Genomic DNA, 27,539 nt, shown 5'->3' with positions numbered 1-27,539 from the left:
GCTCTTGAGTGTACCAAACAATTGGACCACATTTCAGTTTCATTGCCTCTTGGACTCTACCTATAATGAAAGGGACTCAAGATGCTAGGAAGCACGTGGCACCTGACTCCCCTTTTCTTGGGCACAGAAGTTACTCCAGGGAAATACATGATCTTCTGTACTATTTATAGTACAAAGGCTGTTGCAAACTGATTGCAAAAATGGTCCCTCCCTTCATCCATGCACATACAGCTTCTTCCATCGAGAGGAGAGGTGAGTCTATCTCTCCACCCCTTAAATCTGGATTGGCCTTGTGACTTGCTTTAGCCAATAGATAAAAGAGCTCATAGAGTTGGTAAGAAAGTTAGAAGAGACAGTGTATGCAATCTACTTAGCACAGTGTCGGGCACATAAGTCCTGATTAAGTGGTAGCAATTATCATTGAGAGTACGTATAGTAACAGCATGTACCAGGAATGCTGCTCTCTGTTCCAGGGACTTTGATCTTCATATGTTTCCCTCGCCCTTCTCCTCTCCTCTCCCCCCTCATCTTCTGGCTGGGCCCGGATGCTATCAGTTGATGGGTGGCATGACCAGCTAAAGAGTTTGCACAAAGCACACATGGGTTACAGTTTCCAAGAAAGTGGGAATTAACCAATCCACCCTTGGGCTCACCACAACCGCAGATCCACCCTGGAGTTAAGGACATTTATGACATAATCTATTTGGAGCTAGTTTAATTGAAAATATCTTCCTCGGGTAATTTTGAACCCACACTGAAGAACCAGGAAAACAGACACAATTTGTTGAGTGTCATTGGCTAAGCACTTCATGTGCACGATCTCATTGAATCTTCACAGCAACTCTCTGAACGCCCTGAGACAGACTCTATATTGTCCCCATTTTACTGATGAGAAAACTGAGGGTTGGAGATATGAATAATTTGCCCAATTATGTGGAAGGTGCTGTGAAAAAAATTAAATAAGAATCGATTATTGTTCCTCAATCTTTCAATACTAAAGATCCCTTTAATTTTCTCTTTCTTTTGTGGAAAGAGAGTTTTGAGAGTTTTAATTTACCATGAAACAGTATTATTATTGGGTTGGTCAAAAAGTTCGTTTGGATTTTTCCGCAGGATGCTATAATATTTAAATCAACCTCTGTCTTGGAAGATGTCAAAGTGCTAGAGCTCCTGGTTTGGAACTGTTGAACTAGCCCTAGCTCCTCATTTGCAACTGAAGAAACAGAAGCTCAGAAATAGGATCAGGGATTTGCCAAGGCCACCCTGCTCCCATGTAGAAGAAAATCACTAAAATCTAGGTCTTGTTATTCCCTGTAGCCATTTCATTTTCCATGACAAAATTCTCTGGAACATGCTCTAGTCACAGGAACAATTTGTAACCAAGTCACCAGTAGGAGGTGACAGAATTAAGGCAACAATCATCGAAGAGGCTTATCACGTATTTAAAATCTTCATGGCAGCTTCTCTCTATGTACCACACCTTTTGCCTAAGTGATTATTTACCGCAGAGAAGGTTCTGATACCATGTAGAGTAAAGGTGAAAAAATTAAGAACTTTTTAAAGATAGGTGACAACCAAAGCAGATTAAAAAATACATGAAAGATGATTTGCGTGTCACTGGAGTAAAGGATTTCCATAATGGGATGTAATGATGTACTGGGAAGAACGTGGAACTGTGTCATCATTCTTTTTAATCTGGGGCTTGCTTTACAAGATGGTATCATGTCTTCCAGTTTGGTGTCACAAAGGCTGCAACAGTGGGAGAAAGGTTCATGTGATAAATGGGACAGAAGCAGGACCTTAAAATACAAGGTAAATTTGAGACTTATGTGAGGTCTTGCCCAGGGAAAATTAGGGCTGAAGATCTCCCACCCTATTCCAAGGGACTGCTAATCCTGGTTCCCTGGGGTCTCCCAGGACAGTGGAAGGGAAAGAGGGGAGGAGAAGGGAAACAACCATCGATGTTTATTGAGCACCTCTTATTACGTGGCAGGCAGTAGACTAGGATTTGGAAGACATGAATGGATTGAATCTTCATAGCAGCAACCTCAGTTAAAATGCTGCCTGTACCAAGAAGTAGCAAAGCATGAGGGTGTGAATGCAGCCTTGGAAGCTAGACTGCTTGGGCTCAAAACCTGGCTCTACCCCTTCCTACCTGCGTGAATTCAATCAAGTTATTCACCTCTGTCTACCTCAGTTTCCCCAAGTACAAAATGGGTAAAACTGTACCTGCAAAATAGGGTTATTGTAAAAGTGAAATTATTTCATAAATATTTAAAGAATATATATATAATGCTCTTGTCCATGGTCCTGGTTGGATAAATATTAAATAATATTACATTATGAGTAAACCAAGGCCCAAAGAGGTTAAGAAATGTACCCAAGTTCACACAGTGGAGAAGTCGCTGAACTTGACATTCTGATTCCATGACCCTTGGTCTTTTCCTTTCACCTGGGGCTGCTCGGGCTGAGTTGATGGGATATGAGTCCAAAACAGCCATCCAGGCCAGAAGCTGCATTACGTTCCCTAGTAAGCGCCCCGCACAGCACTAACCTGCATATCTCCACCCATTTCCCCCCAAACCAGTCCAAGCCACTGACTTCCAGACAGAAGTCCTGTGTCTCTCCTCCTGCTCTTGTCTGGAGTTTCCCAGCAAACCACTCAGCTGTCCCCACTTACACAAGCCCCAAATGCACATGATCGCCAAATGAAACAGGGACTTTATGCACAAATTTTAAAGAATTTTCACTCCCTACGATGACGGAAGGGCATGAACGCTCAACCTAGAGATAAATTTCTCTAAGAGAAATTACTGTTAATCTTATCAAGAGGCCAAGAATTTAAGCTCTTACTTTCTGTGTTAATTTTGATCTTGTTTATTTATAAGTAAATCTTAAACTTGGAAACATAAGTCTGATTGTCTATCAGTTCTAAAATTGGTTTTGGAAACTCTAATATGTTTTTCAGGGGGTCAAATATCCAACTGGTAGAAATCATCACCGTCGTCATCATCATCAAAGCAAACGCTCAAACATTTTTATGTATCAAACGCAATTCTAAGAGTTTTACATCTACTATCTAAGACAATCTGTAAGCCCCCCTGCAAGGGGGACCTATTATTATTCCCAATTTATATATGAAGAAGCTGAGGCACAGAGAATTTAAAGGATTTTCCCAGGCACTCTTGTTCCGTAAAGGCTTCTGTGTGATCTAAAGTTGTCAACCCGGCTTCCCCAAATCTTTACCTTGGGACACAGATGCAGCCTAAAGTCATCCCAAATGTGGCCATGGAATAACCCCCACCCAAGTCTCATCTGAAAGCATAAGAGATGACTAAATAGCGAGAGGAGGTTTCCATTGAATAATAATATTAAACACTGCCAGGGAATTCCCTGGCGGTCCAGTGGTTAGGACCCTACGCTTCCATTGCAGGGGGCACGGGTTTGATCCTTGTTCGGGGAACTAAAATCCCTCAAGCCAAGTGGCTTGGCCAAAAAACAAACAACAACAACAACAACAAAAACACTGCCAAAGGATCTCAGGTTTCTCAACCAAAGTATTTATCTGGTGAATATCTACCCACTGATATGACCATTACTAGAATGGAAGTGTGGTTCTAGCCAGTGTCCACATAACAGGATGAATCCTAGCTTCAGAGCACATAGTACACTACAATATTATTTCTACTTATTCATTTTCCTTCTTATAGAAGGATAATCATATGTCCCTGTGCAATGTCATGTAACTGCAGTGCCCGCCTATCAGAAGAGTGTACTTCCTGTTCCACTACCAATGGGCTTGGCCATTGCTGAACCCTACCAGCTCCCTTACTTTTCTTCTGCCCCAAGAGCAGCCTATCCCAGGACACTGTTGCTCCTTTAGAATGAAGAAGGCACTTGGAGTCACAGCTGACCCTCAGCAGCTTATAACATGAGTGAGAAATACGCCTTAGCTGTTGAAAGCCACCGACGTTGAGGACTTTTGCCATCAGAACATAACCTGGTGAAAGCTGATTGATACAAAGCAGTATCTAAAATGATTCCTAAAAACTCGAAGATGTCTGCTGATCATCCCCAAACTACATGAGTTTCTGAAAGCCATTCTGGGCTCCCCACTGTGTTAAGAGAAACAGAATTCTGTGTTAAGAGAAAAGGAACTGGAAAGGGAAAAGTGGGCTGCAGGAAATAGAGTGTGAACAAAGACCACATCAGAGAAGCAGAATGACAAAGCAGAAGCCATCAACCAAAGGGCATAAATAATAAAGGAATACCATCCATAAGAAAGCATCACATACAAACGTGCACCACTAACAACAGAGAAGTGGACAAGGAAACAGAAAGTAGGAGAGCATCCAGATGCCAAAGGACTGCCTGAAAGACGTTATCAAAGAACGACAAGAGGGCTTCCCTGGTGGCGCAGTGGTTGAGAGTCCGCCTGCCGACGCAGCGGTCGCGGCTTCGTGCCCCGGTCCGGGAGGAACCCACATGCCGCGGGGCGGCTGGGCCCGTGGGCCATGGCCGCTGAGCCTGCGCGTCCGGAGGCTGTGCTCCGCAACGGGAGAGGCCACGGCAGTGAGAGGCCCGCGTACCGGAAAAAAAAAAAAAAAAAAAGAACGACAAGAAAAGAGAGAGACAAAATGGTGGGAGGAACTGTGAATAGTTTTAAGAGAAAAAAAAAGTTGGACCGCAACATTATGTTTGCTGCAGCAAGTCCCCTGCTAGAAGGAAGCTGCAGTGAGGCAGCCTCTCCTCTGGGGAAACATTCCATTTCAGTTGGGGACAGCCCCACCAGATTCTAACACACCCTTTCAGGGGGCCATGAACGGTGCCTCCTGCCTCTCCGTGTATCAATGCCCTGGGCCCTCGCTACTGAAATTGGAGGCCGGGGGGCGGGGTGTGTGCGCTGGTGGCATCAGCATCACCTGAGATCTTGTGAGAAGGGCAGAATCCCAGGTCCCACCCCAAACTGCACTGAATCAGAATCTGCATTGTAACAGGATCCCTGGATGACTCCCATGCACAGGAGAGTTTAGTAAGTGCTGACATTATGACCACTCGTTCTGAAGTAAGTGCATTATGCGCCTGATATATGTCAAAATGGAAATATAAGTTATGACTCAGGTATAGCAAACTAGAAATTTAGCTCTAACATTCATTAGTTGTGTGCCCTGAAGCAAGTCACTTGACCTCTCCTGAGCTTCAGTTTCTCCCTCTGTATACTGAGCATAATGATAGCTTTCTCAGAGGATTGCTGTGAAGGCCAAATGAAATAACATAGGTTAGCTGTAGAGTAAATACTGATAGATGTCAATTCCCTTGCTTGAAGGCCAAGAGCAGGTTTTGCTGAGGAGTGAGTGGCAGGGGTAAGAAGCAGGAGAAAGATATTTTGAGGAAATGAGGGCAAAGAGAAGGTCCAGCAAGGGATACTGTTCATGGCAAGACACTAGATTAACTTGAACGTTCCTAGCTGGCCCTCCTTGTTCTCTGCCCTCTGTCTTTGAAACAGCAGAAGTGTATTCAGAAGGGAGCTGGATGCTAGAAACCGTGGCACACAAGGGTTTACTCGCAGCATCTCCTGCCCCACAGCATACTAATTGTTTAGCACATGTGCCTGATTTAACTACACAGCTAAGTCTCTGAGAGTCAGTGATTTTCCACTTGCGTCCCAACACTTATAAGAAAATATCACCCCAAGTATAGTTCCCTCGGCATATATTAAAGCTTCCCAACACAGTATCTGCAAAGGAATTACCATACTGTATACAAATCATCCCGTTAGACAATAGATTCCTCTTTTAAAAAATCATATAAGGTTTTTAGGAAAACTGGTGTCCTATAAACCTCAAAATTTCATTAATGACAGAATTTCAAGCCCAGACTAACCTTGAGTTCTGTCTCTCTAAATTTCCTTTCAATTCTGTGTGCATGTTTCACTTTTTTCACCAGTGTGTATTAATTAAACTCTTAAGAAAGATACAGGCAAACCAGGACCTCTATCCAGGGCCTAATGTGTCTGATGCATCTTCATCTTTGTATGTATTAAATTTAGCAACCACGTGGCCTCTGTCATGCCATGGCATAAGAAATGTTTGTTGGTCTGGAGATATATGTGTTTCTTAGTGCGAGACTTTGGAAAGAGAAGAATTCAGCTTAAACTTACATTAAATTGCACTAAAATAAAATTACTCCCTATTGCATCAATATGGGGTGCGTTTAGGTTTTTGGCCAGTTAATGAATATGATCCAAATGGAAAAATAGTGGTAAGGTGGGTGGAGACAGAGAGAGAGAGAATTTGACAGAATTACACCTCCTTTGTAGGAGGGAAGGAGCTCCTGTTATGGGCAATTAAATTCCCTTCCCCCCATTACATAGACCTCTCAGCCGAAGCTGACGTAAGTGACATCCAGGCACCCGTAGTCCCATCACAGGTATGAAGGATGATGCCCACAGGCCCTCCAGAGACCTGCTTCTCAGGAGCCTCCTTCCCATCACAGGTGACATTTGATCTCCAGAGCCTGTGGACCTCAACATGTTTCCACCAATGATGCATCCGTTAATCTCACATTTGCAAACTGTTTGTCAGAGGCCATCACACAAAACTGCAAACTCAGTGGGCTTGCTTTCCTACGTGTTTCCTGCAACACGGCTTCAGCAGGAATGTGTTTCATCGTTGCATATTCTCCTCTTGGACAAGTGCTGTATACTTTTACTCAGTCATTTTCTCGTATGGAGATAAAGCCAAGCAACCAAACTCCAACTGAAACCATCAAACTACCTTTTGAAAGGGTAGACCAATTTTTGTTCCTACAGATAAGATTGGAAGCAAAGGCATGGGACTCAGAAGACACAGACTCTCTGCCCAGCTCTGCCACTTACCAGCTGTGTGTCCCTGGGCAAGGCTGGATTTCACCTCTCTGGACTTCTTCTTCTCCTCTGTGATGTAGATATAATAACATGTGTCCTACCCCATGGTTAATCAAATGAGATCACATAGGTGGAGGCAATTATGAAGTGCAATACTACTTGGCTTGAATTACCATGCCAAGTATAACAGCAATTAGCTTGACTGCTCCATAAGGCTCAATTTTTTAAAAAATAATTGAGAGAGGAAGTGAAAAGAAAAAGAGAAAGTGGCAGATTCTGCTTCTTAGTCCCAAATAACATTTGTAACTGGTGTGGCATAGATTGTATTATGATTGTGTTAATTTAGTAGCAAGGCAGCTTCAGATTATTTGATCAAATTCACATTTTTTTAATGAGCATAGTACTGTACAGTCTCTCAGATTTGTCAGGAGCACAGACCTAGGTGTCAAGAGAGCTGAAATTTTTGCTTGGCTCTGTCACAACGTTCTATGAGACAAGTTAACCTTTTTGATCCTCCCTGAATCTTGAAATTTGGTGGATTTCATCCAGAAAGCAATTTGGAAAGATTTACCAAGAAACTTGAGACTCTATATCTTTTGCTCCAGTAATTACATATTTGAGAAGCTATTTTAAGGACCTAATCCTAAACAGGACAAAATGTTTTAGGTACAAAGATATTTGTTATAGTGTAATTACCAATAGCAAAAAAAGAGGGACAATCAAAATGTTTAACCACAGTCCATCTTCTTTATAAAAATGCATGCTATTATTGAAGATGTTGATTCAGAATGCTATGCAATAACATAGGGAAATATTTAATATATTATGTTAAGTAAAATAAAAATCAGGGTACCAAAATGTATGAATATCCTACTCTAATCCTACACACAGGAAAAACTAAGAAAACTACTTTGCCATAATATTGCCAACAGTCATGCCTCAATGAAAGTGGTTAATTTTTAGGCTTTTTTCTATTGTTTACAGTTCATTTTCAGTTTTCCTCTATTTCCCAAATTTGCTTTAATGTTTCTTATTTTATAAATAAATGAAGCCTAAAACATAATACTAGGAGGTTAAAATAGTCTAAAGTCACCTGTTTCAATGTTAAAGATCTAGCCTTCTATAATAGTTTCAAATGTAAAGATCTGTGATTAAAATAACTAACAGTTTCAAAGCAAGAAATCACTAACAAAAGACTATGGCTATAGAACGCTGTGTTTAAACATGTGGAATCCCAATGCCAGTTTCCACAGCACTCCCAGAAGTGACGGGCCAGGGTGTGTCCAGTGTAACACAGCAATCAGGGTGGCTGTATATAAATCTTGCTGAGAGCAAAAGTCTGAGAAAGAGGCCAGTAGTAAGAAGCATGACTCAGTGTTTATGAGAGTCATCAGAACAGACTTTGTAAATGCCAGCCTATGAAACCCTGTGTGTGTGAATTGATTTTTACAGCAATGTCATACTTGGTCAGAAGGCTATTTTAGCATGAAATAATTCTATAGGTGTGAGAAATACATTTTCCCCCCTCATAGGGCTCAGAGTGACATAACGCTTTGGAGAGCTAATGAATTTTTCAAATGTTTTAAAAGCCAGTTCTGGAATGGTATTTTGATCTGCATCCACCACAGTGAGTTTATGTCTGGGTTTTTTTGGAGACTGGAGTCAAGAGTGATGGTGCTTCAGGCCATGGTCCAGGGGGAGTCAGCCAAGTGGCGAGCTCATGACCAGTTCCACATCAATGAGGTTGCTTTGCTTTGTGCATGGCTTTATGTTAGGGTCTTACAAAGCAAATTCACAAATAAAGAATAGAAGAACTATTCAGCTACAGAATAAAATTCTCCCTCTTGTTTATCTTTCTCTGTGACCTATATACATGTCCTAAGACCATGTTTTCAATTTGCCTACAATCTAAAAAGAAAAAAAAAAACCAGTTCTCCCAATGATCTTGATAAACACACAAAATATAAAACAAACCCTGAATTGAAACTCAGGTTTGTATTAATCCACATGGATTGGTCAAAACGCTGCTCACCTTTCTTTGAAAGAATACAGGCCTCCAAAAGTCAGTGGCTTTGGGAGTCTGTTTATATGGTAGCTGCCAAAGGGTGAGAGAATTCTGCGTGGTGTTTCAGCCAGGAGATGCTGCATACAAACCAAATCAGGCTGCTAAGGGCAGGGAGAGATGAAAGTGTTAACAAAGCAGAGGATGGAGGCCAGAGAGTGACTTGCCCCCCGCCTCCCTGCAGAGGGACTCAGGGACACTGCCTTCCCAGGGAAGCAGCCAGGCACGTGTCCTCGCAGACATACCAGTTGCAGGAGAGCAGCTAATCTATCCACCTGTCAGGACACTTCTGTCCTCCCAGGGCCAGGTGCTAGTCTGGCCAGCAACACAGGCCACTTGCTAGAGAAAACGTGTATGAAGAGCGCAAAGATTAGCAAAACGCTCCTACGTCAGGATGAGCTGAGCCAGCCCTCACTTCTCTTCCATTCTGGAGAGCAAGAGGGAAGCATGCACAACTCTCTCTTGCACCCTTCAATTAATTCATAGATAATTTTTCACAGCAAAAAAAAAAGGACATAATTGAATTGTTGGGCCTCTTTAAAATAAGCCACTTATTTTTTTAAAATTTTTATTGAAGTATAGTTGATTTACAATGTTGTGTAGCTTCAGGTGTACAGCAGTGATTCAGTTATACATACATATATATATATTTTTTCAGATTCTTTTCCCTTATAGTTCCCTGCACTATACAGTAAAACAAAGCCATTAAAGTCCTATTTTTTTCAACTGAGAGAAAGAAATGGTTCCTACGAGTGGGAAATCTTCCATTAAAACCTTTCAGATAGGGGCTTCCCTGTTGGCGCAGTGGTTGAGAGTCCGCCTGCCGGTGCAGGGGACGCGGGTTCGTACCCCGGTCTGGGAGGATCCCACATGCCGCGGAGCGGCTGGGCCCGTGAGCCATGGCCGCTGAGCCTGCGCGTCCGGAGCCTGTGCTCCGCAACGGGAGAGGCCACAACAGTACAGCACAAACAAACAAACAAACAAACAAAAAAACCTTTCAAATAATTGAAAGTCCAGCAGCAGGCTGCCCCTCCCTCTCCGGCTGTTCTTAGGGATGTTATTTTACAGGCCATGGTCATTGCTGCAACTTCTCTAGCGACTCCAGAACCAGATTAAGTTCTCAACTCAGGGTGGGAGTGGAGAGCGCGGCTTCTCCCATCTTGTATGTGCCATGGGCCTATTTATGCCTTCCCACATCAGGCTCACATTTTTAGCACCGTCACTCTCCGTCTGACTCATGATCGCTTGTTATAAACCATGACATTTCGCATATCTGGCTTCACTTAAGAACGAGGTCACCTATGCAAGGGACTTTTCCAGACAACTGAAGTTTACCCTCCGTGTGACAATTTCTGTTCTATTTCTTCTATGTTAATTATCTGAGTTGGATTTTTTTTTTCTGAAATTGCTCACGTACCCCACCTTCTCTTAAACAGACACCGAGCTTAAATAGTTTTTCTTCCTTGATTATTCAGGGTCATTACTGTGAACTTTCTGTCACTGATGTTATGTATGGCCTTCAGAGGCTGTGCAGGTATTTAGGACCATTTGCCCTACATCAGATGGAATGACACTTGCTGAGAACCAGGGTCCATTTCCTTTTTTTTTTTTTTAATAAATTTATTTATTTATTTATTTATTTATTTTTGGCTGTGTTGGGTCTTCGTTGCTGCACGCAGGCTTTCTCTAGTTGCAGTGAGCGGGGGCTACTGTTCGTTGAGGTGCGCAGGCTTCTCATTGTCGTGGCTTCTCTTGTTGTGGAGCACAGGCTGTAGGCGTGGGCTTCACTAGTTGTGGCACGTGGGCTCAGGAGTTGTGGCTCGCGGGTTCTAGAGCGCAGGCTCAGTAGTTGTGGTGCACGGGCTTAGTTGCTCCGCGGAATGTGGGATCTTCCCGGGCCAGGGTTCGAACCCATGTTCCTTGCATTGGCAGGCGGATTCTTAACTGGGTCCATTTCTTAAAGGTTTGTTTGATTTTGGTTTTGTTTGTGCAGTTCCCCTATTGTAAGTTATAAGCAATTACAGCCTCTGGAAACCATTTCTCCCACCACCCTGCTCTGAGAAACCGAGCTCGTGGGTATTCTGTCAAAGCGCAAATTAAGTAATGAAGATGATGATGAGCACTAACATTTGTGAGTCTTTGCTACTTTTGCAGCATTCTTCAAATGACTTACAGGTATCATCATACCAATGGGCTCAGAAAGAGAGTCTGGGGGATCTCCCTGTGAGAAAAGAACCAATTATAAAGATATGTTCTTAATACTCAATTGCAGGTGTCTGAAGGAAAGCTGCCTTTGTGTAATTTTCAGTTTTCTGGAGACCTTGGGTTGGCTGATGTGGCCAAATAAAGTGAACTCCAGACACATTTGCTCTTGCAAATCATTCCAATCTGAGCTTTTGGAAGGATTTCCTTTTATGTCTCACCACTTTTCAAACTTGCCTCCCCCTGAATCCTGTTATTCTTCACTTATGTCCTATTTCCCTTCCAATTCCACCTCCACCTTCCTTCTTTCCTTTCTCCCTCTGTTCCTTCACCCCTATATGTGTCTCCAAGTATAACCAGCAGTTTTCTGAGGCACTGCTAAGCTGGCAGACTCGAGAGCAAAAGCGAAGCTCTGTACAGCGGAGAACTTGAGTCCTAATCCCAGCTCTTCTGGCCAGCTGTGTCACCCGGGCTGAGCTCACCCAACCTACAATCACTCACTCACTCAATCAAACAATTCTTCTGTCTCCAGCAAGAGAGTGACAACAATGAAGGAATAAGATACAAACAAACTTACTTACAAAACAGAAATAGATCCATGGACATAGGAAACAAACTTATGGTTACCAAAGGGAAAAGGAAGGGAGAGATAAATTAGGAGTTCGGGATTAATATATCCACACTACTATATATAAACTAGATAACCACTAAGGACCTACGGTATAGCACAGGAAACTATACTTAGTATTTTGTAATAACCTATAAGAGAAGAGAATCTGAAGAAGACTATATATAACTGATCACTGTGCTGTACACCTGAATCTAATGCAACATTGTAAATCAACTCTACTTCAATAAAAAAAAAGATAATGTATATGAATCTATTAGGTAACCACATGGAAATTGTTGTTAATAGTGAGTTACAAAGAATACTTTATAGACTATATTCAGAATTTGGGGTTTGAACTGGAGCTCACATTTAATTGTACACTATTCATAAAGAAAATGGTAATGATAAAATTACAGAGAAAAGGTTTCAGCTAAAAAATGCATTTTGAGAATTTCACTGTATTAATTACTACTTATTTATACATAATACTACTAAATCTAAATAAGTTTCTAAATCGAAATAATGTTTGCACATGTTTTCACGCATCAGTTTTTAATATAAGAAATCTAAACAAGAGCAGAAGAAAGCTTACTGTAGGTCATTAAAAACTCTGTCATTTGTTAAAAACAAAGAAAAAACAAAGAAAAAACAATGAAGGAAGCTGGAAAACCAAAAGCTGTACTCACAACCTTGATGGCAAATAAGGAACAACTTCTAACTTTTTTTTTTAAACGCCATTCTCATTATTAAAAATTCACTAAATACCCACAATATTTCAGTCACTCTAAAACTAGTCACAGACCCTATCTTCCAAATAGTTTATCAGTGTTTTATTTTTCTTTCACCTAGGTAGACAGTGAAACAGTCTCCCAATTTATTCAACCAAATCATAGACAGGCCAGCACCATATTTTTCTCACAGCAGATTCTCAGTAATCGTGATTGATGACTCAGTTATCCAAGGGTTTTTTAACATAAAACAGTCAAAAACAAAGAAATGAACCTCTCTTGGGTCAAAGTGAACTCACTACCCAGAACTCCCATAAACCTGCCGAGTTGCTCATGTTTTATTTAAAGGGAATTAAGTGTTCCAGGATATCTGGTGGGAAGACACGAATGTGGCAGAGGGTCCTGGAATGGCAGTCAGGTGATCTGGGAGCAAAGTCTGGCTCTGTTCTTTCCTGGCTGTGAAACCTTGGTCAAACTTCTTGCCCCACTGAACCTCAGTTTCCTCAACTGCAAAGGGAAATAATAGCTACCTCACAAGACTATTTTGGGTATTAAGTGGAAAAATCTATTTCTTAGAGCTAAGACAGATAATCAACAAATTCGAACTAAAGGGAGCTAAAAATCATTCCTGTTTCTATAAAATGTAAATAGGGCTTCCTGGCTCTCTTGTCCACCGTGGTCCTATTCATGTTTTTATTACTGTGGGTGGAGGACACATTCTTATCTTAGTACATACACACCTGCAACAGCCCTAATATATTATTGTTCTCATTTGACAGATGAGGCCAGTCTGGAAGGCCTTCAACTTTCCTTTCAAGAACTGAAAATCTTCTCTGCCAATCTCTCTCATGACATTAATACTGGCCTAGAAGCAGCAGAACAAGCTGGGCAAGCTTGGTGTAATGGCTGGGATTGGGGGAGTCTAATTTTTCCCCTTTGGACCACACAACAGAGGATCTAAGGCTCTAAGAGTTCCACTCTGTCTGCTGATCTGCCCAGTGTGGTTTTGCAGAGTGCCCCACTCCCTCCCCTGCCTCTCTCCAATCCATTCATGCTTTAATTCCACCAATATTTACAGATTCCAAGCAATCATGCATAAAAACTAGCCTCATTATTTTACAGTAACATTTTTTTTTTTTTTTTTTTTTTTTTTTTTGTGTGGTACTTGGGCCTCTCACTGTTGTGGCCTCTCCCGCCGCGGAGCACAGGCTTTGGACGCGCAGGCCCAGCGGCCATGGCTTACGGGCCCAGCCGCTCCGCGGCATGTGGGATCCTCCCAGAACGGGGCGCAAACCCGGTTCCCCTGCATCGGCAAGCGGACACGCAACCACTGCGCCACCAGGGAGGCCCCGTAACATTTTGTATGAAGTGTGTACCATATACAAAAGGGCTGTATGGCACTCCTTGACCTTACTGTTTCTCACCTCCTTCTAGTAAACCAACCAGAATTCCCTTATACTGTCGCCATCCCCTCTTCAGACTCAGGTCTCTAGGAGTCTGCACCTGTTCGTCCACTTATTCATTTTCCTAAGCCACTAAAATGTCTCATGCTTTGTGCAAGCCTCTTGCCTTATGGCTTCATTCATTCTAAAAACACTGTGTTCTTTTTGTGCTTAGCACAGTCATGGCTCATGGTCCCAAGAAGCCCCTGAAACATGTAGCAGCTCCAAAGCATTGAATGCTGAGTAAACTGACTAGTATGTTTGCTCCTCATCCATCAGCTGATCCCCACAAGCTGAAAGAGTGTCTCCCCCTCATCTTTTTCTAAGGAACAGACTTAAGTATTCCCTGACAGGAAATGAAGTAAAGAAGATCTGCATGCGGCAGTTCCTTAAGATTGATGCCAAGGTCCCAATTGATAGACCTCATCTACTGGCTTCAAGGAGGTCAGGAGCATTGGCAAGACTGGGGAGAATGTCTATCTGATCTGTGATACAAGGGTTACTTTGTTGTTCATCGTATTATACCGGAGGAGCCAAGTACAACTTGTTCAAAGTAAGAAAGATCTTTGTGGGCACAAAAGGAATCCCTCATCTAGTGGTCCATGATGCTCGCACCATCCATCATCCTATCCCCTTCAAAGTGAACGACACCATTTAGACTGATCTGGAATCTGGCAAGATGACTGATTTCAACAAGCTTGACACTCGTACCCTGTATATGGTAATCAGAGGCGCTACCTTGGGAAGAATTGGTGTGATCGCCAGCAGAAAGAGACAACCAGGTCCTCCTGATGTGGTTCACGTGGAAGATGCCAACGGCAACATCTTTGCCTCCCCACTCTCCAACATTTTTGTTATTGCAAAGGCAACAAACCATGGATTTCTTTTCTCTGAGAAAAAGATATCTGCCTTACCATTGCTAAAGAAAGAGACAAGAGACTGGCAGCCAAACAGGGCAGTCAGTGAAATGACCGCTAGGTGACATGATTGGAAGGGTCTTTGTACTTAATTAAAGATAATGTGTCATGATTAATGGCAAAAAAAATACCTCAAAAACAAACAAACAAGCAAACAAACAAAAACTACTTACTGAGCTTCAGGCACTGCACCAGGTTCTGGAGATACAGTGGTGAGCAAACCCATACAGATACCCTGGTCCCTACTCTCATTAATCAAACAAACATGCCCAATAGAGATATAATAACAAGCTGAGGTAAATGACCTAAAAACATCACCCCAAAACCTGACTTAGACTCATGAATTGGGGAGGCTGGGTGGGAGGGGTCATTCAGCAAAAGGCTTCCCTTCTCCTTAACCTGATCAGAAGAGGTAGGAGTTATTCAAGCTCAGGGAGGTAGGAAGAGAATCCAGCAGAAGCTGGACAGCAGATGGGTCAGATCCCAGAGTCAGGTCAAGAGTGTTGTTGGTTCTCCAAAGAGCAATGGAAAGTGATAATAAGGAGTTAAGGGAATGATGGGACAGATGTGAAAGATGCTTTCACAATGATCTCCCTGGTAGCAGTGGGAGAGTGGTTTGCAGGAGACCAACTTGTTAGCTGGCCATTGCAGTCATCTGGATGACTTAGTGATGTCTGGGATATGGTGGGTGGGGAAGGGATGGAGGAAAAGAAAGTTCCCAGTTGGAGAAACTGGATGAATAATAATGCCGTTCACTGAGATAAGGAACTGCAGGAAAGGACCAGCTTGGGGGCAAATGGAGAGAAGCAGCATTGTTCCAGGTTCTGTGCTGAGGGCTGTAGGTACATTATTTTGGCTTTATGACAAACCTGCAAAGTAGGTATCATTATCTCATTTTTCAGATAAAAACCCAAGGCTGTATTATCAGCTTAGTTTTTCTAACCCAACCTTTGTGGCTCTGATTTTGCAGGGCAATCTAGTGCCCAATTAGCCTCCCAAGAGCTCTTAAGAAGAAAGATTACCTTTCCCTGGAAACCAAAGCCCAAAGTCACAGAGCTCAGATAGGAATGGATTTGGAACGCTGCCAGAGATTCTGAGTAGGCTACTTTGGGACTCATGGCAGGCAGCCACGTATGACTGTGCAGGTTGCATACTGCACAAACCCAGAGGGTGCCAGTCATATCAAAGTCCATATGAATGCTGCCTCCGGAATATATCAGCCCTGTCCCTCCCCAGTTTCTTTTCAAAGAAGACTCCAAACTCCATGACTCTCCAATATAAACCTCAGGGTTCAAAAAGAATCAATGACCAAGGCAACACCGTGCACTTTACCTCTCTGGTCCCAGATGTTCTTTCCTCTTTTGCAGCCTTCATTCAGACCCAGGTATTCATCCCTCACCCTTGTCTGCTTACCTAGCACCCCAGGGAGGAGTAGATGTAAAGGCAGAGTGAGACGTCCATCACCAAACCACTACTGCTTACAAGAGCTCCCCAGACTGATACACCAAACCTAAAACATTGTTAATATCTGCCCAAATAAATGCTACATAGAAATAAGCAAGTTATACCAAAGCTGTCACCTTTTTACGTAGTTAACATAAAATATTCCTCAAATTTCTGATTAAAGGGCATCCTTGCTCACCTGATCGCATCTTCCCAGACCCAAGGTGCTGTCTGAACAGCAGTGACCAATTGTTTATCTTTGAGGAAGATCAGTCCCCTCTGAGATTTACACTGAAAAAGCCTGGTTCTTCTCTGCAGGCCCGGGGGCTGGGATAAACCACAGCTCTAGGTCTGAAAACTCAGGCAGTGAGAAAAGGAGCTGACGCTAAGACTAAAGCAATCAAGGGCCCTTTTCTAATCAGCCCCTAAGACAGTGGAACCACATTCACAGAAGTACTTTGGATTCCTGAGTTCCTTGCTTGGGAATGCTCTGGCAAGAGGCACAGTCTCAAGTGCACCAGCCCTCGGTTATGATGGGGAGGGAGCTGATCCTGTGGTCTGTGATCAGAACGAGCTCAGCTTTCCAAATGAAACTCCTCCGCCAGCATCTCCATCATTACTAGTCCTTACCACCGTGGCCCTTTAAAAGGTATGAAACATTCATTTTAAAGACAATTTTTTTTTTTTTTTTTCAGTACGCGGGCCTCTCGTTGTTGTGGCCTCTCCCATTGCGGTGGCGCAGGCTCAGCGGCCATGGCTCACGGGCCCAGCCGCTCCGCGGCATGTGGGATCCTCCTGGACCGGGGCACGAACCCGCGTCCCCTGCACCGGCAGGCGGACTCTCAACCACTGCGCCAACAGGGAAGCCCTAAAGACGCTTTTTATTGATACACATGACCTTGTTCCTATAAAGGAAATCGGGAAGGATATATTTCTCAATTTCCAATCAAATGATTCCTCTGCAGACATGCTGCAGTGTTTTTCTTTTTTTTTTTGAAAACCCATCTCCTCTATCAACTCTAATGTGGTTGTTCATTTAGAGTTTTGAATGTGCTTCCTTGTCCCTATGCTACATACCACAGGGTATAAGTTGACATGTAGGGTCACCCAGAAATTTTCTTCTACGGAAGTCCACATATGGACCAATTTCCACTGCAGAAATGAGCCCTGCATCTGCAGCTGTCACTGCTCAAGTGGCAGATGCATTCCCCAGACTCTAGCAGTGACGGTGACCCTCTCCCCACAGCATTCCTGGGATATTGATGTGCCCTGTATCCTTCTGTTGGCAGCTGACACTCCCACCACACAAATGCCCAGTGCCGGCTCATGACCCACCTCTGAGGGCATGTGGGCTGCAGTGACGCCCCACCCCTGAGCAGCTGCTTGTATTGCATCAGCTGGTGGGATCTGGCAATGGGAGAGGCTTGGCAGGCAGTCTACCTGGTATGGGGACCCTGGCTTCCTGCCAGCCAGAGTTCCAGGGGTCTGATTCCTTATTTACTTTTTTTTTTTTTTCTCCAAAGTTCATGGGAACTTGGACCATTTACTGACATCATGAGGCTGTCTTGGCCTGAATACTTTTTTGAGCTGAACGCTATGAAATTGGAGGACATTTCCCAAATCACAGTCTAGGGCTGGGAGCCCTCATTCCCTAACCCGTCTTCAATTTCTCTTACCACAGAAAGAGTATAACTAAGAATGACTAAGACATCACTATGGAAATGGCGTAACTAAAAATGGAAAGCATGGCTAAAATTTAGGGATGGACCTGGAACTATAGGATTTGATCTCTGTCCCTATTCCAGCTAGAAATGGGCAAGTGGAAAAGGAAGCTGGGTGGGCACTGGCAGGAGAGAAAGAAAATGTGTTTCCACTCATTTCTAGTTCTAGCAGGGAGTATCCAGATCAGAAACATAGCTGGGTTCTCGAATGGGGAAGGGAACTCAGATAACAAGCATCATCCTTTGATTACCATCTCTATAGCCTCGGCTGGTGGGGCGTGGTGTCTTACTCTCCTGGTGCTTATCCTACTGTCTTGGTTGTTTTAACAATAATTGGATCAGTTCCCTATTTGTCAAGAAGGCACCATTTCTGGAGACTGTGCTTGGGAGGAGTGACTATTTCCCTTGCTGTCCTCCACCTCCAGGTAAGGTGTTTTACAGAGAAGTTCCAGGCACCCAAGCCTGTTCTAACCATGCAGAAGGCAGGCCCCCTTGAGAAGCATTTGAGCTCCAGGAGGTGGTGATCCAAGGCCACACTTGAGGTTTACTTTTGCCGTTTCTGATAAATGCCACATACTCTCAGGAATGAAGGGTGGGTATCGGAAGAGAAGATTTAAGGAAAAGCCAGATGAGATTAAGTAAGTGAATCTGCATCAGTCTAAGGACCAGCAGAACTGGGGTGAAAAAGAGAATTAAGAGACCACTCTCTCAATTTCAACAGAAATAAGCTCCAAACTACCTGATTAAAAATGAAAAACATCCCTTCTCCTTCAAAGATTTCTGCTCAACCCAAGGGCCTGGCCTAGAATAGCAGAGTTTCTCTCCTCACAATGACAGATGAATAATAAATGCTCCTAGTCGGAAGAAAGGGCATTCAAACAATTTTTCCAAAGTTGTGATTATTGGAGATGCTATTATTGGCTAATAGCAGTTTCATTTTACAATTTAAAATTCCTCTGGTCTATTGAAATTAGCTAACTCCAATGATGACAAGGTTATGTTAATGTAACGGAGCAGGACCCTATGAGCCCTTCCCGGAACAGACTCCTCCCCGACCTTGTCCTCCACCTTTGTCCTGTCTGTAAAAAAACTTTAGCCTCCTAGGCCTTCCCTGAGTTCCAAAGAGTAAATTTAATCAGAGAAGTGAGAAAATGCAGAAAAAAAGGAAAACAGTCAAGCAAGACAAAATAATCATAGCTTAGCCATTAAACAAAGTCAGGGACTTTTAGCTCCTCTTCAAGGGCTATAGATAATATTCTGAGCCATATCCTTTGAGCTCTTTGCAGATAATGAAACTGCCAGCAGGTGGAAGAAGTTAACTGTATGCTGCCCACAAGCACATAGACCCCAGACCAGTTGGAACCAGAAGGTTGAAGATGCTGACTCCCAATTACCTCACCACCAACCAATCAAAGGAATGTTCATGAGTTGATCATGTACCCCACAACCCCTCTCCCTCACCCTGTCTTTTAAAACCTTTCCCTAAAAGCCACTGGGGAGTTCAGGCCTTCTGAGCACTAACTATTTGGACTTCTTGCTTGGCACTTGCACTAAATGCTGCATTTCCCTTCACCGCAACCCAGTGTCAGTAGATTGGCTTTACAGCATGCAGGCAAGAGGACCCAAGTTTGGTTTGGTACCATTAAGACTTTGGAAGGGACATTGGCTATTCCAAACCATTAAAAGACATGTATCATATCTACAGAATATCAAAGCAAGAATTCAAGTAGGTAGATAAAAACCTGCCCATTAGACTTTTTTTAGGTATCATATAGATAAATCTATGTCAACTTCTGATGGAAAAAAGCTTAAACATAACACCCAAATTCTATCTAATTCTGGTCTAATAAAGCATAAGTGAAAACCAGCATGATAATTTTCTTCTCCCTAAAATGTTTTCCAAAGGATTAACCTAATTTTTAAAAATCCTACCATTTTATTATGAATAAACTTCTCACAAATGAATGCCATAATTATTGACTTAATATTTTTCTCCTAAACAAAGGGTATATATCCTCTAAAGTAAAAGGTTTACCTACTACTATAGTTGAATGTTTCATATTAAGTAAAATTTTTATTTACCTAGAAAATGTAATTTGTCAGGGGAAATGTGACACTAAAAGTGACCAAAACACCTTTACTATGGCTGAATATGAAAGGATAATTGTGATCTCTAACAAGAAACCTATTCTAAGAAAAAAATTAAAATTAGCAGTAATTGTTCTTCTGGCTAAAGCAGGAAGCTGGGAATAGTATTTCAACCACTTCTTTTTCCTGTCACTCTTTTAATAATGTAGAGCAATTGCTCGTCTAATGAAGGAACTCGGTAAATAAACTTATTCATTACTTTCAACTGATTACTCTGAAATAGGGAATTTCTCCATCCCAGCAGTTGCTCTTCAGAAATGAGACAAAGCTCTTGCTCACATCAAACCCCACAATCTAAATGTTTATTATTAAAATAAATGTTATGGGAGTGGAGCACAGGTGCAGTCTAGAACTGCGTGATCGTAGATTGCTATTTATTTTCATCCACAAAAAAATGAATTGCCAAAATTGACCTTTTCTGATTATTTCTCACTCAGTGTTAGGTAAAGAACAAAGAGCATACTTATACTATCAGAAATGCAAGTGATTTCTGCAATCAGTTTTCTCCTTCGTGTGCTCAAGTAAACCTGTAAAAGGGTCAGCAATAAACACAGAAACTATCACAAACCTCAATTCTGAAATCCCCACAGACTATCAACACTCTGGGAGGCTTAAGGTAGAAAACAAAGTACTTATATTAGCATTAATCAACTTTAATGGTCTTTTTAAAGATACTTACAGTTAAATCTTTTTAAGAATCACACATCTGTCTTCACTCCCTTTGTAGTGCGAGGGTAAATAAGTGACAGTAATAACCCTGCAAATAGTCTGCCTTGTGATTAAGACGTCATCTTAATGCAGACTTTATATTTTGGCTTTTATGAAGGTTTAAAGGTTAAAGGCAACATAAATTATGCATCTCCTCCTATGCCAGGCCTGTACAAGGTGCTTTCCCTGTTCATTAAAGATATTGCTTCCAAATGGGCGAAAGCTTTGTTTTAAGGGCCAAAAGAGAAACATTTCCCTTACGTTCATTACTGCAACGCTGGAGAACCAAAACAATTCGGAGTCAGGAAACTGCTAGAATCTGTTGTTCCAGAATGTATAGCAACTGTTGATATACACAGTGAAATTACCATTCACTCTTTGAACAACAGTACAGTTAGAGCCAGCCAACATGCTGGTCTCTTCCCAGAACAATGGTCTGGCAAGCCTCACACCACCAGCGACAGTTGGGGTTCTCCCGTTCGGCCTCTGCCCCAAGTTGCAGATCTGAACAGGGACCAGAGAGACTCGATTCGCACTGGAATATCCCTAACTCCCGCACTGGAGCAAGCTCCGCGTGAGGGATGCTCGGGTAAACTGCGCATTCTCACACGTTACTCCTAGTCGGCATTATTACCTCCTCACTTACGTTTGGCCACGCCCTCCAGCTAAAGTACGGTTTCTTCTCCTTTTACACTTACAAGCACCGCATCTACAGAAGTCTGGGCTCTTTTTCTCAAGGACCACACCCATTTATCCTCTAGCCTCCAGGAGCAAATTGTAGACTTGGCTGGATCTGCCTCTCTCCAACCTCAAGCCAAAGGGACCAAAGCTGGACACACAGCACCCAACTTCAGCCGGGTCACGACCACCCCCAGCCTGGCACTTTGGCTATGAGGGAGGATTATGGAGACAGACTGCCCGCTGTAAATCCCAGAGTTCCCGAGATTCTTTCCAGGGGACAGTCCGTACACCCTGACAACTAAGTAGCAAAGTTGTTTCTTCCTCCTCTGCTGCAATGTCCTTTCTTTTTCATCAACGCGCGCGCGCACGCGCGCGCGCACCAACACACACAGCCTTGCTCCCTCAACTTACCAGTTTAGACTTGGCGCGTTGCAAAAATTCTTCCATGTCGTTCCGAGTGGTTTGGACCAGAGGTACCCGGAGAGCGCGGAGGACTATCTCCTCCGGGGCGAGATGTGCCGGGTCCCCGGAAAGAGGCCGGCCCGGACGCAGCGACCGGCTGCTCCCTCCTACCGCTCGGAGGCGGCTGAGGTTGTGGCTGCGCCCTCGTCTGTCGCCTCGCAGGGCTCCCGCCCCACCCCGCGCCCGGCTGCCGGCTCGGGGCGCCTGACTCTACCCTAATAAGGAAAGTGGGTGTGACGCCTGGGAGCCCCAGGGCGCGCCCCGCACGCTGGCTGGCACGCGCCTGCGGGGCCGGAGCTCTGGGCCGGGTCTCGGGGGCGGGGGTGTTGGCGGATGGCGAGGGGCTCCTCCGCCAATCGCAGGGCCCCGCTGCGGCCTCCTGACGTGGCGCGCCGAAAGATGCTGCAACCATGGACAGCGCCCAGAAGTGCGAGCCAAGTGCAAGGGGCTGCTGCAGAGGGGGAGGCTCTGCCGCAGGCACCGCCGCTGTCAGCCAGGGGAAGTGGAAAGAGGGGGAGAGAGGCCCCCCCCGAGAGCCTCCCTCCTCGTCCAGCGCCTCCCTGGCTGGCTGGCAGGTTACAGAGAGCTCCAGCGGTCACTTAATGAGCTGGCTCTGCTAGCCTGGCCAGGGGATGCACTCAGCTAGATTGAGAGGTGGAGTGGGTTACTGCTGAGCTATAAGCAGTACGACCTTGATGGAGAATAATCAGAAGAGCAGGCTAGGAGGTTGTGGTAGGCTGCATCTTTCCTCCTTGCCCTCAAAACCTACCTGCCCAGTAACAGACCTCTGCAGTTCACCCCAGCTGGGTTCCCTTATGTTGGCCCTAGAGCTATGGATACACACACCCTTCTGCAGTCCCCATCCGCTCTGACATGTATGCTCAGGAACGGCGAGGGCTATAGAACCTTCCTACAGCATACAGTCTGTGTTTTTACAGGATCCTCAGATCATTTCCGTGTACATTAATGTTTAAGAAGTACTGCAATAAATACTTAAACTTACAGCTATGAACCTTATTTTAAGCCACAGAATTTTGTTGTGTTCTCTCTAGGCTTACCAGGGGCCCAGATACATCCGGGCCTTGGCACATCTGCCTGTAATACCCTTCCTGCCCTCTCACCAGCCACACTGCCTGGCTAACTCATGCTTCAGCGATCGGCTTAGAGAAGTGATCTCAACCCCAACTGCACTTTAAAATCACACTATAATCATGCAGGGCTTTAAAAAATACTGCTTCCCAGGCTCTATTCCAGACCAACTGAATCAGTAGCTCTAAGAGTGGGACCACAGCATCAGTCTGGTGTAAAAGTGCTCCAGGTGATTCCAACGTGCAGCTCAGGTATGATCCTCTGGTTCTCAAATTTTAGTGTGTATATGAACCACCCAGAGATGTACTGAAACACAGATTTTTTGTGCCTCACTCAGAGAATTTCAAGCTTAATAGGTCTGTTTAATGGGCCTGAGAATTTCCACTCTTAACTGTCTTCCAGGGTTTGCTGATGCTGCTTAGAAGTTATCTTCCTCCAGGAAGCCTCCCCTGACCTACTCCTCCCTTTCCACTCCCAGACTAAGTCGGTTGCCCCTTCCATGTTCTCTCATAGCAACCTATATCGTCTACTCTACTATAAATTGCTTATTTGTCTGTGTTTTCCAGCAGGCTGTGTGCTCCACGAGAACAAGGACCTTGCCTATTCTCATTCATTGATGTATCCCTAATGAGGCTCATGTCATATATAAATTGCAGTAAACATATCTTAATGAAAAAATGTACATATGAAAGGTTCCCCTCTCTCTCTCTGTCTCTCTCTCTCTCTCTCACTCTCGCTCTTACTCTCCCTCTCTCTCATTCTGTGTGTGTGTGATTATCCAACTGTTTTTTATTCAGGAGGACCCAATAAAAAGAAATCAGTGCAGTCTACAGATCTGATTAAGAGGGAGTGAATGGAAGGTTAAGCTCTGATTTACATTCAAGCTGTATGGAAGCTGCAGATTCTCTCTGCTTTCTTTGATGACTTAAGTAATTTAAAACCATCCAGGTAAAACCAGTGTTTTGTCAGCCTTTAAATCTGTGAAGTTGATTACAACTCAAGTAACATTACCAAGAAAAATTCCCAAGAATTCTTGGCCTCTGACTCCCTTGGGGAATTGAGTGACAATCACTAAATTCCTCTGAAATTTTATTTTAAACATTTGGGGTAGGTATTATACAGCCTTGAGTTTTCTTAAATTTTTCTTCTGATGGACTCAGACTCCAGCATCTATCTCCCTGAGTTTTGCTCCACCAACAACGTTTCTGAAAAAGTTTATCAAGATTTACCTCCTTCAGGAAACCTTCCTGAACTGACCACTTGTATTCATTTCTCGAGGCTGCTGTAACAAATTACCACAAACTCAAAGCAACACGAATTTATTATCTTACAGTTCCGTAGGTCAGAAGTTCGACACAGGTCTCATCAGGCCAAATTCAAGAATTCAAGGTGTCAGTAGCACTGAATTCCTTTCTGGAGTCTCTAGGGGAATATCCTCTATTTTGTTTCCTTCTCCAGCTTCTAGCAGCAGCTCACATTCATTGATTCATGATTGCCTTCCTCTGTCTTCAGAGCCAACAATGTTGCATCTCTCTGGTGATCCTTTCATAGCCACATCCGCCTCTGACTCTCTTCTACCATTCTCTTCCACTTTTTAAGAACTCTTATGATTATATCGGACCTACCTGGATAATCCAGGATAACCTCCCCATGTTAAGGTCAGTTGATTAGCAACCTTAATTCCCCTTTTCCATTAACATATTCACAGGTTCTGAGGATTAGGATGTAGACATCTTTGGGAAGCCATTATTCTACATACTATACAACCGATTCCCCCAATTATTTGGTGGTTATCAGCCTTTGATCCTCAGTTTCTTATCATTCCACAGCATCCAGAAATCTAGTGCCTTTAACTCTAAATTAGAAGTCATCAACCCTGGCTGCACAATGGAACCATCTGAGGGGCTTTGAAAAAATATTGATGCTCCAGCCCATCTCCAGAAATTCTGATCTGAGTGGGTTTGAGAGGGACCCAGGCATTAATATTTTTAAAAAGCTCATCAGGTAATTCTCTGTAGAGTCAAAGTTGGGAACTACTGCCGGTTAGATAAATTTGCATTCCCCCAGTCACCTAGGTACAAAATCTGGAGTCCACTTTGACTTATAACTTTCTCCTACCCCTTGTGGCCAAATAGTTCCCAAGTCCAGTGTCTTCAACCTTTGAAAAGGCCTCCTCCAACTTCCTTCCTTTCTATTCCAAGTGCCATCATTGTAACTCAAGTATCAGATCTGAGCCTAAAGCCCACTCCCCTTCTCTCTAGAGGCCTTCGCACTTGTCTGTAGAACAATCCCATTTCCTCTACTCTTTTCTTTTTACTCTCAGATTTCTTGACTTCTAGACTCCTCTCATTTGAGACCTGTATCTGAGTACTATTCATTTTGAAATTAATTATTTGAGTAGATTAGTAAAATGGTTGTTATGGACTGCATGCTTTTCACATATTGAAGTTTAACCCCCAATGTGATGGTATTAAGAGGTGGGGCCTTTGGGAGGGAATTAGGTTTAGATGAGGTCATGAGAATACTGCCTCCTTGATGGGATTAGTGTCCTTATAAGAAGAGAAAGAGACCAGATTGCTCGCTTGCTCCCTCTCTCTCTCTCCACCATGTGAGGATACAGCAAGAAGTGACCACCACAAACCTAGAAGAGGGCTCTCACCAGGAACCAAATGGAACAGCATCTTGATATTGGGGTTCCCAGCCTCCAGAACTGTAAAAGATAACCATCTGTTGTTTAAGCTGACCAATTTATGGTATTTTGTTATAGCAGCACAAGCAGACTAATACAGTGGTAGTGCTGGGAAAAGGAAGACTTTAAGGATCATCTAATCCCATCCCCTTATTTTACTGAGCAGGTAGCCAAGGCCCAGAGTAGTTCAATATCCTCTTGGGCTAACAGAGCTGCTTAGAAACAGAGCAAGGACTGAAACTCAGCTCTCCATCTTTCATTCCTTCAGCATTTATGGATCATTACCTATGCTCAGGTAGACATTATGCCCAACCCAAGATGTATAGGCAAGATCCCTGCCCTCAAGGAGCTCATGGTCTAGTCACTATAACACAAAGAGATAAATGCAGTGATTGACAAACACATATGGTATTGTACTAGTTGAGATAGAATGTGGGCTAGTGACTACAGTCTGGATTCTCATCCTTGCTGTGGTAGATTAAACATGGCTGCAAATTCTTTGACACTCCTCCCAGTAAGAAGTTGGGTCCATGATCCCTCTCCTTGAATCTTGGAGAGCTCCATGACTTTCTGAGCAATAAAATACAGCAGAAGTGTCACCAGGACAGTTTCTAGGACCAGGCTTTACGAGATTGACAGCTTCCACTTCCTGTCTTATGGAATACACACTCTTGGAACCTAGCCACACAGCAGCCATGTGGCGAAGCCCACATGGAGAAGCACTGATGACCCTGGCTAACAGCCCAGTTGCCAGTCATGTCGTCAGCCATCTTGGAAACAGCTTCTCTAGCCCCAGTCAAGCTGACCAGCCAACACCACATGGAACAGAGTTAAGTTCTCTCTGTTAAGTCCTGTCCAAATTCCTGACCCACAAAATTATGGGATATAATAAAACAATTGTTACTATAAGTCATCAAATTTCTGGGTAATGTGTTAGGCAGCAATAGATAACCAGAACACCTGGCCATTTACAGCATATGTAACTTTGGTCAAGTTATCCTTTCTAAGCTTCAGTGTCTTCATCTACAAAATAGATATAAAATAGGATTATTGTGAAAGTTAAATGCAATAATACATGCAAAGTGCCCAATTCCTGGCCTGTAGCTTCCATTGGTCTTTACAAAGGGTCTATCAAAATATACTACCAAATGCAAAATAGCTAGCTAGTGGGAAACAGTCGCATAGCACAGGGAGATCAGCTCAGTGCTTTGTGACCACCTAGAGGGTTGGGATAGGGAGGGTGGGAGGGAGATGCAAGAGGGAGGAGATATGGGGATATATGTATATGTAAAGCTGATTCAGTTTGTTATAAAGCAGAAACTAACATACCATTGTAAAGCAATTATATTCCTATAAAGATGTTTAAAAAAAAAAAAAAGAAGAAACTTAATGCACTAGCTTGAAGTGGAGACAAGGGTCTCTATGAAGAGAACCCAACAAGAGGGATCCATTGTGGATGGATCAGCAGTCACTAAAAATGTGAAATTAATATATTGTATTATATAAATATAATGTATATTATATTTTATTATGTATATTTATTATATATTATAGAAATATAATAGATATTATAATTTGTATCTATCCTACATCAAGAAACACCTTCTAAAGGTTACATTCCTTTGGAAACCTGAGCTTCATACAGTGAGATGTCTGTTTCAGAGAAAGGCACTGCAGATGCTCCAGGTATAGTGATATTTCTCTGCAATAAGGCATCTGCCTGCGCTACTCACTGATCAAATGTGAGGTCCTTACAGCAAAGTTTACGTGTT

The 27,539-nt window shown here is 43.3% G+C and overlaps 1 protein-coding gene and 1 pseudogene across 5 annotated transcripts in view; one reads left to right on the top strand and one right to left on the bottom strand.

Annotated features, from left to right (window-relative positions):
* Nucleotides 1–22,243, bottom strand: part of PRUNE2 (prune homolog 2 with BCH domain) — a 271,095-nt gene extending 248,852 nt beyond the window's left edge. For 2 of the 5 annotated variants that reach the window (XM_055087123.1, XM_055087124.1), the window contains exon 1: nt 21,939–22,243. In XM_055087123.1, coding sequence (XP_054943098.1) covers nt 21,939–21,974 — 36 coding nt within the window. In that variant the 5' untranslated portion in view covers nt 21,975–22,243. The remainder of the gene's footprint in view (nt 1–21,938) is intronic. The other 3 variants (XM_055087120.1, XM_055087121.1, XM_055087122.1) reach the window with 2 other exon arrangements.
* On the top strand, nt 9,507–16,997 carry LOC114486874 (40S ribosomal protein S4, X isoform-like; annotated as a pseudogene).
* Nucleotides 22,244–27,539: the final 5,296 nt, after the last annotated feature.

Source organism: Physeter macrocephalus, chromosome 9 (genome assembly GCF_002837175.3).
Source record: "Physeter macrocephalus isolate SW-GA chromosome 9, ASM283717v5, whole genome shotgun sequence".
Lineage (NCBI taxonomy): Eukaryota > Metazoa > Chordata > Mammalia > Artiodactyla > Physeteridae > Physeter > Physeter macrocephalus.
The sequence above is the reverse complement of the archived record's forward strand: the minus strand, read 5'-3'. Positions and strand labels throughout refer to the sequence as shown.